Raw genomic sequence first — 13,874 nt, forward strand, 5'->3', positions numbered from 1 at the left:
GACTTTGACTGCCTGGGTAGCAGGATGATACATTTTCAGAAAGAGAGCAACTTGAAGAAAATGTGGGATGAGTTAAATTACCTGCCTCATCTCTCCATTTTCCTTTTTGAAGACATGTGAATACACACTTTGTTTTATTGTAACCAGAACCAGCATGATCTCAGCTCAGCAGGGTGATGTTAGCTACTTTGAGAATTCTGAAAACTTAATTTATTCCAGCCACATAAATGTCTGAGACATCTAGTCTCTCACCCTCTCTGCATAATTAATACATAATATTTGGCATTTACTATTAATTAATTTATTCTGCCTATTTTAGGAATCAGTCTCTGAATGAGATGACCTGCTTTCTGAAGGCATCCCTGCCTCTGAGTTGCCATGGAGGAAGGGAGCTTAGAAAAGCAGCCTACACAAGGCTCCTTACCTTGTAGATCACTAAAGCTGGGTGAGATGGATCCTACTCTCCCTGTTCACTCAGCAGAGATGGGGGAGTGGCAGCAAGAGCTGGTGACTCTTGAGCAGCTGTAATTTGTTACCCTCCAGTGCTCTTAATCTTTCTCTATGGCTCTCTGAGACAGTGTCAGGTCATTTTCCCACTCAGTGGGCAGGCTGGTAAGACAGAACCACAGGTCCTTCCTTCCCCTTCTCTTTGGAGGCTGGGATATTCAGAGCCAGATATAGTGCTAGTTCAGCAACCATCAGGTATGGAAATAAAATGAAGGAAGATATGGGCTGCTTACATGTGCAATTATTTTTTTGTTGCAGGGCTCCCAGAAAGGGAGGTCCAGTGGCCGCATAGTGACTCAGTACCACTATACCCAGTGGCCTGACATGGGTGTTCCAGAATATTCCCTGCCCGTTCTCACCTTCGTGCGGAAGGCGTCGCAGGCGAAGCGCCACGCTGTGGGGCCTGTTGTGGTTCATTGCAGGTGTGCTTTCTAGTGCTGTAAGGTTCACTCCACTTTTCTTTTGCAGAAGAAAAGAATTTCTCAGTGGTGGGTTAAGCAAAATTTCACCCTTGTATTTAACAATTCCTGATGGAGTAAGATTAACTTCTTAGCTGATATTCTTATCTGATATTTCTCTCCTTCATAAGGCCAACTAATCAATTGTGCCACTTCTGTAAATCTGTAAATCTCCATAAACAAGATGATGCTGCTTCTCTGCACTATGTTCTATTTTTTTTTTTTTTTTTTGGCTAAACTGCTTTTACTTCTATTTTCTTCACATTTCTGTACTGCTGTCTTGAATGCTATGAGCTTACCAGATACACGTGTGGGGATAATTGTTTCATTTCTGCAAATGTATTGTTAGGATGCTTTTGGCTCATGCTTTCTTTGGTGCAGGGATACTCTGTAATCTTAAGAGGAGCTCTGTGCACAAGAGAAGACTCTCTATTCCTGGCTGAACTACAACTGTGCTGTTGTTAACCTTTTCTGGGCTCTAGGAGTCATGTGCAGAGGAGGAGCGTTCTGGGGAGCGGTTGAGGTCTGCATGTGCCGCAGTGTGCAGGCAGGCGCTCTGTCAGTGCTCTCTGGAACTGGCAGCTCAGGGAAAATTGGTTAAATAGGGCTTGTAGGGCCTGGAATGACTTCACAATGCCCATGAAGGACCGGGTTATTGTAAAATATATAAGCAGGTTCTGGTTTTCCACTGTAGTACCTCACCTTTGATGGAACATTTGGAAAGAGAACCTCCTCATGAATTCTGTCCTTCTGGAGCTGACACTGAGAAAGCCAACAGGTAAAGTCACCTCACAAATGCTGCAAATGAAGATATTTTATTTGTGGGACGATCTAATCTGACTGACATCTGTTTTTAGCTTGGAAAATGAAAATTCCATATCTTGTTATTCTGCTGCTATTTACATCCTGGCTGTTCTTGGGAAATTCAAAATTTCAAGTCTGATATTACTGAGATATTGGCAATACATTAGGAGTCAATTTAAGAAGTGAACGGTGGTAAGTTGTGTGGCTTCAGTCAGACCTCTCACTTGGGTCACAGGTATAACTCACCTCTGTCTGTAGGCAGTTTTGTGCAGTTTTTAGCTAAACTGACCACATGCAGTATGGAATTTCAAAGGAATCATCTCATGTTTGAAATATAAATTTTATTTATATTTACAGGCTGTATGGAAGACACAAATGATGAGATTGATAAAATTTATTGTAGCTATTTTTATTTGGTACTTTTCATGCTTTGTCTTTCATAACAAGTACAGATGGTGTCTGGTAATCTTTGTACTTCTTTGTGTCTAACAGGGTATTAACAACCTGGACCTTTGGGTTTCATATCATACTTATTTAGACAGTTTATTACAGCAATCTGATCTCAGTCTACCTGTGCTCTGTGCCGCCTCTGTGGCAGAAATGAGATGACTGAATTAGCATGTATGGCTGAGCTGGATCTGCCCACAGGGGACCATGCAGACCCAGCACAGTGCTGCTCTCAAGTTACATGTACAGTATACATAATGTTCCTTCATATCTTAGAGGGGAATTACAACTTCCCATATATTGCTAGATAACAAAGACTGACCTCTTGACCTTGTACTTCCTACCCAGATATTTTATAAATGAAAACGTTTTTCTATAGTTTTATGATACAGCTGATTTTATACTATGTAAATCAGAGTTCATAACAGGAATGAGTTGATTAACACTTTCTTCTCCATTTCCCATTGTTAAAAAGGTTTTCAAACATTGCTTGCCATCTTAACTTTGTCTAAGGAGCACTAAGCTTTTTTCTTTTACAGATACACTCTCAACAGTTCTGCCATTTCCTGGGGTTTATCTTTGAAATCTCCTGTACTGTAGTGGGTTGCAGAATGCAACTTTTGCTTTAAAGTGGGGTTTCAACTTAGAAGAATTTGAACGTACTAACTGTGCCTAAGTGCTGACATATACCACCTTATGTAGATATACTTGGCAAAGCATCCTAAGGAGTATCAAGGCTCAAAATTGCAGACCTGCAGGAAATCCCTTAGTTCTGTTTCAGCCAAAAATGTAAAAATCACTAGAGAAAATGATCTTTAGGTCTATTCTTGCACAAAGAAAAAGATTACTATCTTGAAGATTACTAGCCTCGAACCTTTAACAAAGTATATCATATAATAAATTCATTTTGTAGAGGAAAATTTTCCGTATGCAGCAGTTTGTTGAAAAAAATATGTGTATGGAAAAGTTCTATACATCAGTGTTTTATTTCAGGCTCAAGACCATTTTTTTGTTTTATAGTGCTGGTGTTGGAAGGACAGGCACATACATAGTGTTAGACAGCATGCTGCAGCAAATTCAGCATGAAGGGACAGTCAACATATTTGGATTCTTAAAGCACATACGTACCCAAAGGAACTACTTGGTGCAGACTGAGGTAAGAATAAAATACAAATAGCATGAGACTATTACAAACTTTCTGTTAGCAGGAGGAGAGATAATACAATCCTCTTGCTGGCACCACCAGACAGACAGAAACCAGTCACCAGACTAGATTTTCCTTTTGCTTCCCTTGGTTTTATAGACATCCTTCTAGGCACACCGAGAGCAGTGCATTAGAAATTACCTTTCCTTGGGCTCTTGTCTGTTTATTAAGGAGGACTCAGAAGGAAGCCTGTATAAATCATGCTTCCTGCAGCAGTGCTTTCTTGGCAGGACTTGTATTTTTGTCATGGAGCTTTGTGAGGAAGCACCATTGTCAGGCATTCAGATCTTCGTTGAACCTCATCAAATAGTTTATATTAGGCAATAAAATATGCTGAAAAAGCTATTTCACACAGAAAATGATATATAGGTGCTTTAAACTGAAGATTATATATAGAATATTGAAAGACCAAGTAAAAACAATAAGGGCAACAGCAGGGCATTTGAAAGTCTATTTCAGGTTTCAAGAACAGGTGGTTAGATTCCCCAGTGCCTTTCAATAGAAAAAAAAAGTTAATCAACAGCTAGGGCACTTGTTCCAAAGGATGTGAGAGAGAAAATAGAGAATAGCAGTAGGAACCTGGGGTAGGACTGGCTTGAAAATTTTCCTCAAGGCCATGCTTGCATTTTTACCTCTATTCTGTTAATGTGAGACATCACAGGTAGTGAGGATTTGGTATTAAATTGTACATATATAGATGTGTATGTATGTATTGCAAGTGTAATTGTCAATTGTGCTTGTAATGTGTGTACTGCCACTGCAGAGGGACAGCCTTTGCTATAGGGGATCACATTTGAGAAAAACCCTGTGAAAAAATACTGACCACATCAGAAGTGGCAGCTAAACCAGAGGAATCCAGGGGAATCTGAAGGTCATGAGAGCTCAGATGTTTGGTTGTGTTTTCCTAGGAGCAGTACATCTTCATTCATGATGCCTTGGTGGAAGCCATACTCAGTAAAGAAACAGAAGTCCCTGAGACTCACATTCATGCCTACGTTAATGCTCTCTTGATACCCGGACCAACAGGAAAGACCAGGCTGGAGAAACAATTCAAGGTGAGCTCTCTGAGACAATAGTGTGAAAATCTTTGGGTTTGTAAACCTGAATGACTTAAAAGTAGGTATCTCAACACAACTTTCATCAGCTTTCTCTACCTAAAATTGAACTGCTGAGCCTAAATTAAGATTAAATTTATGAAATTAATGCAGTCAATGGGACAGAATTATTGGCATACTCTTTAACAAGGAATCTACCCAAAAAATCCACAGAAAAGAGATCATGAGAAATAGGACAGTAAGTAGATTTTGGAAAATTTAATTACATGCCTTTGCAGGTAGATCTCAAAGGTAAAACAGCAGTCTGGAAAGATACCATTCTGGCAGATATGTCAGACTTCACCTTCAAAGATATGGCTATGGATCTAGGGTTCAAGAATAATTTGAACTGCTAAGAACAGTGAAGAAAAAATATTCTGGTGATGTGTTAAGTAGTTTAGACAGATAACTAGATAACTAAAGTTTAGAGAGACAACAAACCTGCAATATAGGCACCCTTCTGTTTAATGCAGCTTATGAAGGAATGGCTTTTCTGCAGTTACCTGACCTTTTTTTAACTTCATTGTTTCAGTTACTGAGCCAGTCTAACACACAGCAGTGTGATTATTCAACTGCACTCAAACAGTGTAACAGAGAAAAGAACCGAACCTCATCTGTCATTCCTGGTAAGCTTCTTCAAATCCTCAACAAGAACTGAAGACATCTGCATTAGTTTGGAGCAATGTTCTGTAGAGAACATTACAGCCAAGAAGTGAATTATGAATTTCACATAGAAAAACAAAATAGATGGCTGGATAGCATTTTGTCCCAATTGATGGAGCCCAGTGTTATAATTACTGTGAGATGTGAGATAATTGCTGTAAGAGTCATTGCAACATGCTTCTGAATTCATAACTTTTTTTACAGTGGAAAGATCTAGAGTGGGTATCTCATCACTGTCTGGTGAAGGCACAGACTACATCAATGCTTCCTATATTATGGTGAGTAAATATATTGGTGAAAAACAATGAACAGCTGTTTTCAGAGCTGCCATTTGGCTGATTTAGAGTGGTGCAGTCCTGATTTTGAAAGCTCCTTTCTTCCATTATCACTCTGCCTGAGTTACTTCCCCCAGAAGTACTCATACCATTATTACTGGCTTTAAGTTTGGTTAAGTGCATTGCATCTTAACAATCTGTAGAAACAGAAACCACATCATAGTTTTAAAAATTGGTAAAGCTAAATGCTTAATGGAAAGATTTTTTGAGATGAACTAAAAGTCTCAATGTGTTAAGTAGCAAGTTAGTTTTTAATGGCTTTATTGTGGTTTGTCTTCCTACCTGCTCATCTTACAGTGCTTTTGCAGCTGGCATAGCCTAAGATACCATAGCTCACCAGCTTTCCATTATCTTTTTACTCTCTGGGTTTTCTTCAACTCTTTCCCCCTTCCATAGCTGAGTGGGAGGAGTAAATGCCTCCTGGACAGGCAGGAAAGAGATGGCAAATCTCTGTGCTGTGATCTTTTAGGTGCACTACTGCATAGGAACTCTCTTTCATGGTGGGAGATTGACCTGAGATATCTGTACAAAATATCTTGCTTGGGAATTTGGCAGATCTTTCAAAAATTCTTTTATTTGGTTAGGTATTCAGTTCTTCTGGAATCATGGATAATATATTTTTAATCTGAGTTGGCTGTTTGAGTCTCCTCTGATGCCTTTTCTCCTTTTTTTATTAATTTTTTTAAGTTTTAAAAATGTTTTCAATGTAATTAAATCTATCATTTTCACAAAGAAAATATTTCAGTGGAACTTTTATATTTTTCTACTACTTGCAGGGAGCCAAAAAAGGAACAAGTGTGCAATGCATTTTCTAGATTCTTGTTCTGTCCACTAGAAGCTTCCTTTAAGCATTAATACTTGGGCAGCAATTCCAAATCTGTCTTTTTTTTTTTTTGGCAGGGTTATTATCAAAGTAATGAATTCATTATTACTCAGCATCCCTTACTACACACTATCAAGGATTTCTGGAGAATGATATGGGACCATAATGCCCAGTTAATAGTCATGCTTCCTGATAGCCAGAATATGGTGAGTTCTGTGGCTGATTGTTACGAGTTTATGTATGAATTTTATTAGTATTACCATTTTGAAATATGCAGGATATGAGAAAATGCTTGGATTCTGCAAAAAACAGTTAAAATTAATAATACCAAGCTGAGTGTAAAATCTCGAAGTCATCTAGCAGAAATCTAGAAATCCTTGTCTAGGCAGATTGTGATTGGAATGAAAACATGGAATCAGTCCTCTACAATTTATACAAGGAGGCAAACAACAGTGTTTGTTTCAGTGTTATCCCACTGAAAAATTGATTTGTCAATTTAAATCTAGATGGCTGGATTTAATATATATATGACACATTATTTATTATGTTGGATTTTGTATTTTAAGAGCCTAACATTATTTACCTTTATGACTCCAATTTTGTTTTTTTTTTTCCTGGAGGCTGAAGATGAATTTGTGTACTGGCCAAACAAAGATGAGCCTATAAACTGTGAGAGTTTCAAAGTCACTATGATTGCTGAGGAACACAAGTGTCTGTCTAACGAGGAGAAGCTCATAATCCAAGACTTTATTTTAGAAGCTACACAGGTAACACTGTCATAAACATATAACTCAGGACTTGATTTTTTAAAGGTAATGCCCACATTTTTTACATTTTCAATGCTAAATTACTGATAAAATATCCATGTCCTAGAAACATCTATGGAGGGAGTAATGTCTATAAGGCAATATGATGACATGATGAATAGAGTGGTCCAACCCCCACAGCAGTGAGGTTCTGCCCCTGGAGGCTGGAGCTGGAACAAGGTGAAGGAAAAGAATAAAGAAAGTCAATCTTTTACAAAATTGATTTATGGGTTTTTTTGTTTGTTTGTTTTTTTAATCATTTAGGATGACTATGTACTTGAAGTGAGGCATTTTCAGTGTCCAAAATGGCCAAATCCTGATAGTCCCATTAGTAAAACTTTTGAACTGATCAGCATCATCAAAGAGGAAGCTTCCAGCCGTGATGGGCCCATGATTGTACATGATGAGTAAGAACTGCATTCTTCTGTTTGCTTTGATGTTTTTCTGTAGAACCATCCTTTCACTGCCTGAAAGCAGCTGAAACAAGGCACAAAGTCTGCACTGAACAGTAGTGGTGATGCCTCTGTTCCAGCTGCATCAACAAGAGAAACAGTTTTATTTTATCGTACTTCATTTCAGTTTTATCATTTTGATACTCTAGATGGTTATGGAAATCAGTTAAGGTTTCATTGCCTTTTACTGAAAGGCTTAACTATTTAGATGAGGCACCATACCATTCTCCAGGTTTTCATTAATGGCAAAAAATAACAAAATGTTGAAACACTGAAGGACCCAAAGCATTTGATTATTAGAGGGCTGAAGAGAAATAAATCCAAGAAGTTGTAGCCAGGTGGTGTGAAAGTTTTTTTAAGCTAGTGCTGGGCAGACTTTTTTCAGATATTGTAAATACCACATGACAGAGATTCATCTTATCATTTTGCCCCAGAATTTTTATTTTTTCCAGCTGTAAAACCTGACCCAGTTTCTAAAGTTTTGTTTTGTTTTACTTTACAAAGGCATGGAGGGGTGACAGCAGGCACTTTCTGTGCATTAACAACTCTGATGCATCAACTGGAAAATGAGAATTCAGTGGATGTTTACCATGTAGCAAAGATGATAAATCTGATGAGGCCTGGAATCTTTACGGACATTGTAAGTAATAAGCAAAATGTGCACTTTTTTACCCTGTGTGTGACATTAGATCTTAGGGCAATATTACTGAAGAATTTTGCATCTTAGTTTCTGCATGAATTAATCAAAATTGTCTTCCAGAGGTGTTGTAGAAAAAGAAATCTTCCTGGAAAGAATTCAGATGACAAAAAATTGAGAAAAAAGCCAACAGACAAATAGGAACTCTAATCCTGCCCCCAAATTTGTGATTGACTTCAACAAGGATCCGAGTCAGCATATAATATTTCTTTTAAAATACAGTTTTTTCCCCTACCTTTACTGTGCTCCCTATTGCTGTGCTTTACATTGTGTACAGGGGGAGCCATTAGTCAGAAAATAATAAAGCTGCTAAGTAACACAAAAAATTCTGGAGCACAGTGCATTTTCAACCTGACACATCAGCTGTTAATTAATATTGAGCAACAGTGCCACGAAATAACCATTTGTGCCCACATCCTGAGTGTGCCCTCTTTTCTCCTCCAGGAGCAGTACCAGTTTCTGTACAAAGCTATTCTCAGCCTTGTCAGCACAAGACAAGAAGAAAACCCTTCAGCATCCATGGACAGTAATGGCTCAGCTTTACCTGACGGAAACGCAGCTGAAAGTTTAGAATCCTTAGTTTAATTAGCACATCAAATCAAGCATACACATCACTGCACCACACCAATCACACCTGGAGTTTACCATTATTATTTTCAGTTTTATACTTTGGGTGGGGAAAATCTGTCCAGTCATTATATAAATAATCAGACTCCAATGGTTGCTCAAACCAAGTCATTTCTGTTATCTACAACTTTACTGTGGAACTTTTATCATTAACAATGTGTGCCTTTTCTTGAGAGATTTCTTGTAATACATGGTTACATTTGGGCTAACTTGATTGACTTTTACAGTGTTTCTAATAATTGAATTGTGGTATGTTTTTTCAGTATTAGGTTTTTTGATTTATCTGGCTTTACTTTTAACTTAAAATTACCATATTTATAGATGTTAGGGAATCCTCAATTACAAACATGTCATGGGTTTAGTATTTGGTTTATTCGCTGTATTTATAACAATTTACATTTGCTAGAAATGCAACTTTTAATATAGTAGAATGTAAATAAGATACTGTTCTACATAACATTCAACGTTTTAAGACTTCAATTAGACATTTAGAATAGTAATCTGATACTTACTGTAAATACTGCTACTTCTGTAGTGATCCATGGACCAAATTTATATTTATAATTGTAGATTTTTATATTTTACTACAGAGTCAGTTTTCTAGTTCTGTGTAATTGCCTTGTTAAAATGATGTAGTCAGTATGTTTTTACTTTAACAAAGTCTTCTGATATATAATTGTGCATCTTAAGCAATTTACCTTCATATAGCTGCATGTGATTTTAACTTTTTGTGGGAACTAGAAATCATATGTTTTGAAATGAAAACTTTTTATGAGACTAACACTGTACTTGGCATTGTTAAATTGTTTTTACCCCGGTATTGCAAAAATAAATATAAATATTCCAGTCTGTGCTTAGTAGTCTTCCACACAGAGTAAACAGTCTCACTGCAGGAGAGCTTTTAGTTACAAGAACAAGGACTTAAGGCTGATTTGCAGACAGCTGTTCTTCCTATGGAATCCATAAGTTCAGGAGACATATTTATAGAAAACTTTTATGGTTTTTAATCTCTGCTCCTACCCATGCCTACAGTGTCCACATTAGCTCCTTCTTTAGCGTTTCCTCCCACATCTCCCAGTCTGTACATGGGCTGTCCCAGGTGTCCCAATCTCCTCTGCTAAGACACCTCTGTGCTTTCTTGGCTTCTGATCCTTCATTCAGCTGCTGAGCCCTTTGCTGCATCCTTTGGCAAGGCAACAGCCAAACTTTGGGAGCAATAAAGCAAGCAGTCTGTGCAAGAAAACCAAAATGTTTCAAATTGACCTCAATAATTTTCTGCAACCTTCAGAACTGGCAAGAAAAGATACTGATTGTACCAAGGGGCTGGAGGAGCCTGGAGTAAAATGTTCATTTAAAACTAACGTGGGCAGCAAGACCAACTATCTTCTCAGTTTGTATAGCATATATATAGAAATTTTGAAAGCAGAAATACTGTTCTGGAGTGGAATGCACAGAAAATAATGGACCCTGTCTGAGATGAAAACTAAGCATGGCAAAAGACAGGCCTGATGTGAGATTGATTCCTAGATAGGCATGTGTAAGGGAGTTCATTGTGTCAGCAGATAGATCTAGACCCCTCAGCAGTGTGGGACTGAGGATAGGTGGAGCTGCAACAAAGCCAAAATAAATTTAGATTTAGAGGAATCTAAACAGCAGAAACTTTAAAGAATCCTCATACTATTGATACATGAATTGAGCCTGAAGGTCCTAGACAAGGAGATAGACTGGCACAGAATGTCAAAATAGCTAGCAAGGGAAACATTTTCATGCTCTTACCCTCTTTTATTACAAGAAAAATAATCATATAGACAAAACTATGTATCACCAAATCACAGGGATGGTGTAAGATTGGAAGGGACTACTGAAGGTCATCTAGACCATCTAACATAGTGGGGTTCATAAAACTGTGTTAAAATATTAGTGTGCTTGAATTCTCTTTTACCTTTAACCACTTCTGTTTATAGCCACAGCAGTGCAGCCCCAGAGGTTATGTAGTGTTGAATCCATGTGACTCAGGACCCTGGATGTTTCCCTTTCCCCATCCAGCAGAGCTGGGTGCAGGATGATTGCCCTGTCATTCCCAATGGCCATGCGCAGGGGAATGTCCAGCCAGGGAATGTGCAGTGCACATGTTCCACACAGGGAGACACACAGGATGGTAGAAACAGGATTCATGACACAGAGAATAGGGCTAGGATTTAAGAAGGGGGCAGGACAGAAGGCCATGGTCAGACACAGGGCATACATGGGTGAAGGTACTGGCCAGCAGCCAGCACATACACATGCAGGCACCTTTTACCCTTTTCTCTCCTTGTTCTTGTGCCTTTTACTTCCCTATTCTCCTTAGTGCCTGTTTCTCCAGCCTTGTCTATTTCTTTTCAGGTAAAAAAGGTTCTTACCTAATTATTTTCATGGGTCTTAGCTTTGCTACCCCATACCCAAATGTGAAACCTCAGATGCTGCTGCTTAGATCATCTTAGCCACAATGGTGTTACCAGGTTCCCTGGTACTTCTTAACTCACGAGCTTTTCTTTCCAAAAGGTCTCCACCAGAGCTTGCCCTTCCCTTACATAACTTCCCATGAGCTGCCTGTGTAGCACCACAGGACTTTATGGCACTCCTCCTGTCAGCTGCTCATCCCTGCTCTCTCCAGCAGCTTTCTCAGGATCTGGGCAGGTAGCTCAGCCTTGGGCCAGAGGTGCCAGCCACGTGCCTGCAGATACAAATATTAATTTCTTTAGTTCAAAGATACAATTAGTTCATTAAATAATTCAAAGAGAACCTACTTTTCTGGGCTAAAATATTCAGGTTTTACACTTTTTTTTTTTTTTTTTTAAATCCTGTGGTTCTTGCCATGGTTGCATAATTGGTAATTCTGAAGTTCAGGAAGAACAGGAGTGAGATAGAACTCCTAAGTGCAAGGAAAAATGCAATATATCCCTTATGGAGTTAAGTGCTGTGAACAAATAGGATCTAGAACTATTTTAAATTGCAGAGTTTGGGGGTTGACCGGAGTTCAAAATGTACACAGAGGGTGCATTGCCCCAAAAGATGCACTTTTTTAAAGAATTACACATACATGTTTTTCACAGTGTTCAGGCAAAAATTTGGTGCATACAAAGGTGTGTAATGGTTGTGCTTTGCAAAATGGATTATTTTCTTTCTCAGGTGTCCTGAGGGTTCCTTGTTATTTCTTCTAAAGCACTCAGATTTGCTGACAGACTCCATTTGCACATCTAGGCTAACAAGGACAGCAACATTTTGATTTCTTCTTATTAAAAAAATTATAGAAAAAAATTTTGATATCCTAATCTCTAGGGGTGCACATACCAGAAAGGTTAATTGTGATTTTATGGCCAATTGCAAACCATATTCCATAACCTTATTAGCAGATACTGTACTTCTGCACTTCACCACATTAGCATCTCGTGTGCTATTTAGCCTTTTCTTCTGGAAAACTGGCTTGTTGCCTCACATATCAAATAACAAGCATGAAGTTACCTTTTGCTAATGTATTTACACTTTCATATAGCTGTATATTAAAAGTAATTTTTTGACCAATAATTCTGTTATGTTTTTTCATCAAGCATCTGTGGACCAAAAGCAAAAAAGGAATCCTCCTTTCTAAAATCCCATCTTGACATAACTGTTCCTTTCAACCTAAATTTTTTGCAGACATTTTAAAATTGTAATCCAAGGAATCAGCTGTCATTCAAAGTTTCTTGCAGAGATGTTTGTAATCACATTCATCATCTTAGCATGCTGACAAGTTATTTAAAACATAAGTGCTTAACATAATCTCTTTACTCACACATATTGGTTCTGATCTAGAAAAAAATAAGAATCATAAAAAAATCTTCTATAATCTTCAACTGTGATGGATTATAGATTTTAATAAATGCGTGTCAGTTCCTCTCTCAGACAAAGGCCATATTCTAATTAATTTTTTTCTTATAATCCAAGCCACAGACTCAAAAGACATATAGCCTGCCTATTCAAACTGGGTCAAGTGTGGAGAAGATGTTATGTATCTCTGGCAAAAAGTAAGATATTAATAAACAACATCAGGTTAAGCTTTTTTCTTTACAAAGCTGGAAGTCCAATGTGTGACAGGGAGAACTTGATTCGTGATCTTCCTCCTAAGAATTATAGAAGAGTTGAGAGTTTAGAAAAAAAGAAAACAAGTCATTTGCTATCACCAACTTTTTAGTGATTGTGATTTAGAGATTTGATACCTATGGAAAAGCTTTACAAGGATCAGCAGTAAGTGGTGAACAGAAGTCATAAAAACGCATCACTATCAGTACAACAAATCAGATAAAAGACTTCAAAAAATTGTTGGACTTCAAAAATCAGTTGACAAAACTTGCTAGCAACGTTTTATCCCAATGCTTTGCCGGGCTTTACAATTCTTTGCTGTGTCCTAGGATAATGTGAGTAATTTCAGACAGGTTGAAATTCTCTGTGGTAAATGCTAACTGCAAGGTGAGTTTAGCAAAGTTAAACTCCTTTCTCTCTCATTCTGAAGCATAAACAAAGCACAGCTGGGAAGGAGAGGAGCAATATTGTCTTGTTGGGATTAAAAACAGAAACAAAGGCCCCACTGCTCCCCTAGGTCTGAGGTATCATAGGTTACAGCCTTAGTTTTCAATACTTCCCTGCAGCAAGGCCATGTCTGGCCATCCACTTCTCACAGGTTTGTGCTTTGCTGGAGTAGGGTTTCAAAGGCACAAGAAGGAAGAGAAGTGTCTGTCACATTATTTAGCCACATCGTGTCTGACTCCCCTCCATTTCAAATTGCATTCTTTCTTTTTGAAGCCTAAACAAGTCAGGGGGAAAAAAAAGCCTCTTATGGAATTCTTATGGCTTATGGAATTAGTTTCTTTGTTTCTGGAAAGTCACCACCTGTACACACTAGGTTAGCAGGAATGTATTTGAGATGGTCTGATTTGCCCTG

General features: G+C 38.1%; 1 protein-coding gene across 5 annotated transcripts in view; it reads left to right on the forward strand.

Moving 5' to 3' along the window:
- The window catches only part of PTPRZ1 (protein tyrosine phosphatase receptor type Z1), a 131,982-nt gene extending 122,219 nt beyond the window's left edge, over positions 1-9,763 (forward strand). For 4 of the 5 annotated variants that reach the window (XM_058022673.1, XM_058022674.1, XM_058022675.1 and 1 more), the window contains 10 exons: positions 766-929; positions 3,237-3,372; positions 4,329-4,475; positions 5,047-5,140; positions 5,382-5,455; positions 6,413-6,541; positions 6,956-7,102; positions 7,406-7,548; positions 8,098-8,233; positions 8,735-9,763. In XM_058022673.1, coding sequence (XP_057878656.1) covers positions 766-929; positions 3,237-3,372; positions 4,329-4,475; positions 5,047-5,140; positions 5,382-5,455; positions 6,413-6,541; positions 6,956-7,102; positions 7,406-7,548; positions 8,098-8,233; positions 8,735-8,875 — 1,311 coding nt within the window. In that variant the 3' untranslated portion in view covers positions 8,876-9,763. Of the gene's footprint in view, positions 1-765; positions 930-1,659; positions 1,744-3,236; positions 3,373-4,328; positions 4,476-5,046; positions 5,141-5,381; positions 5,456-6,412; positions 6,542-6,955; positions 7,103-7,405; positions 7,549-8,097; positions 8,234-8,734 lie in introns of all 5 variants that reach the window. The other variant, XM_058022672.1, reaches the window with a different exon arrangement.
- The last annotated feature ends 4,111 nt before the right edge of the window (positions 9,764-13,874 follow it).

Source organism: Melospiza georgiana, chromosome 4 (genome assembly GCF_028018845.1).
Source record: "Melospiza georgiana isolate bMelGeo1 chromosome 4, bMelGeo1.pri, whole genome shotgun sequence".
NCBI classification, from domain to species: Eukaryota; Metazoa; Chordata; class Aves; order Passeriformes; family Passerellidae; genus Melospiza; species Melospiza georgiana.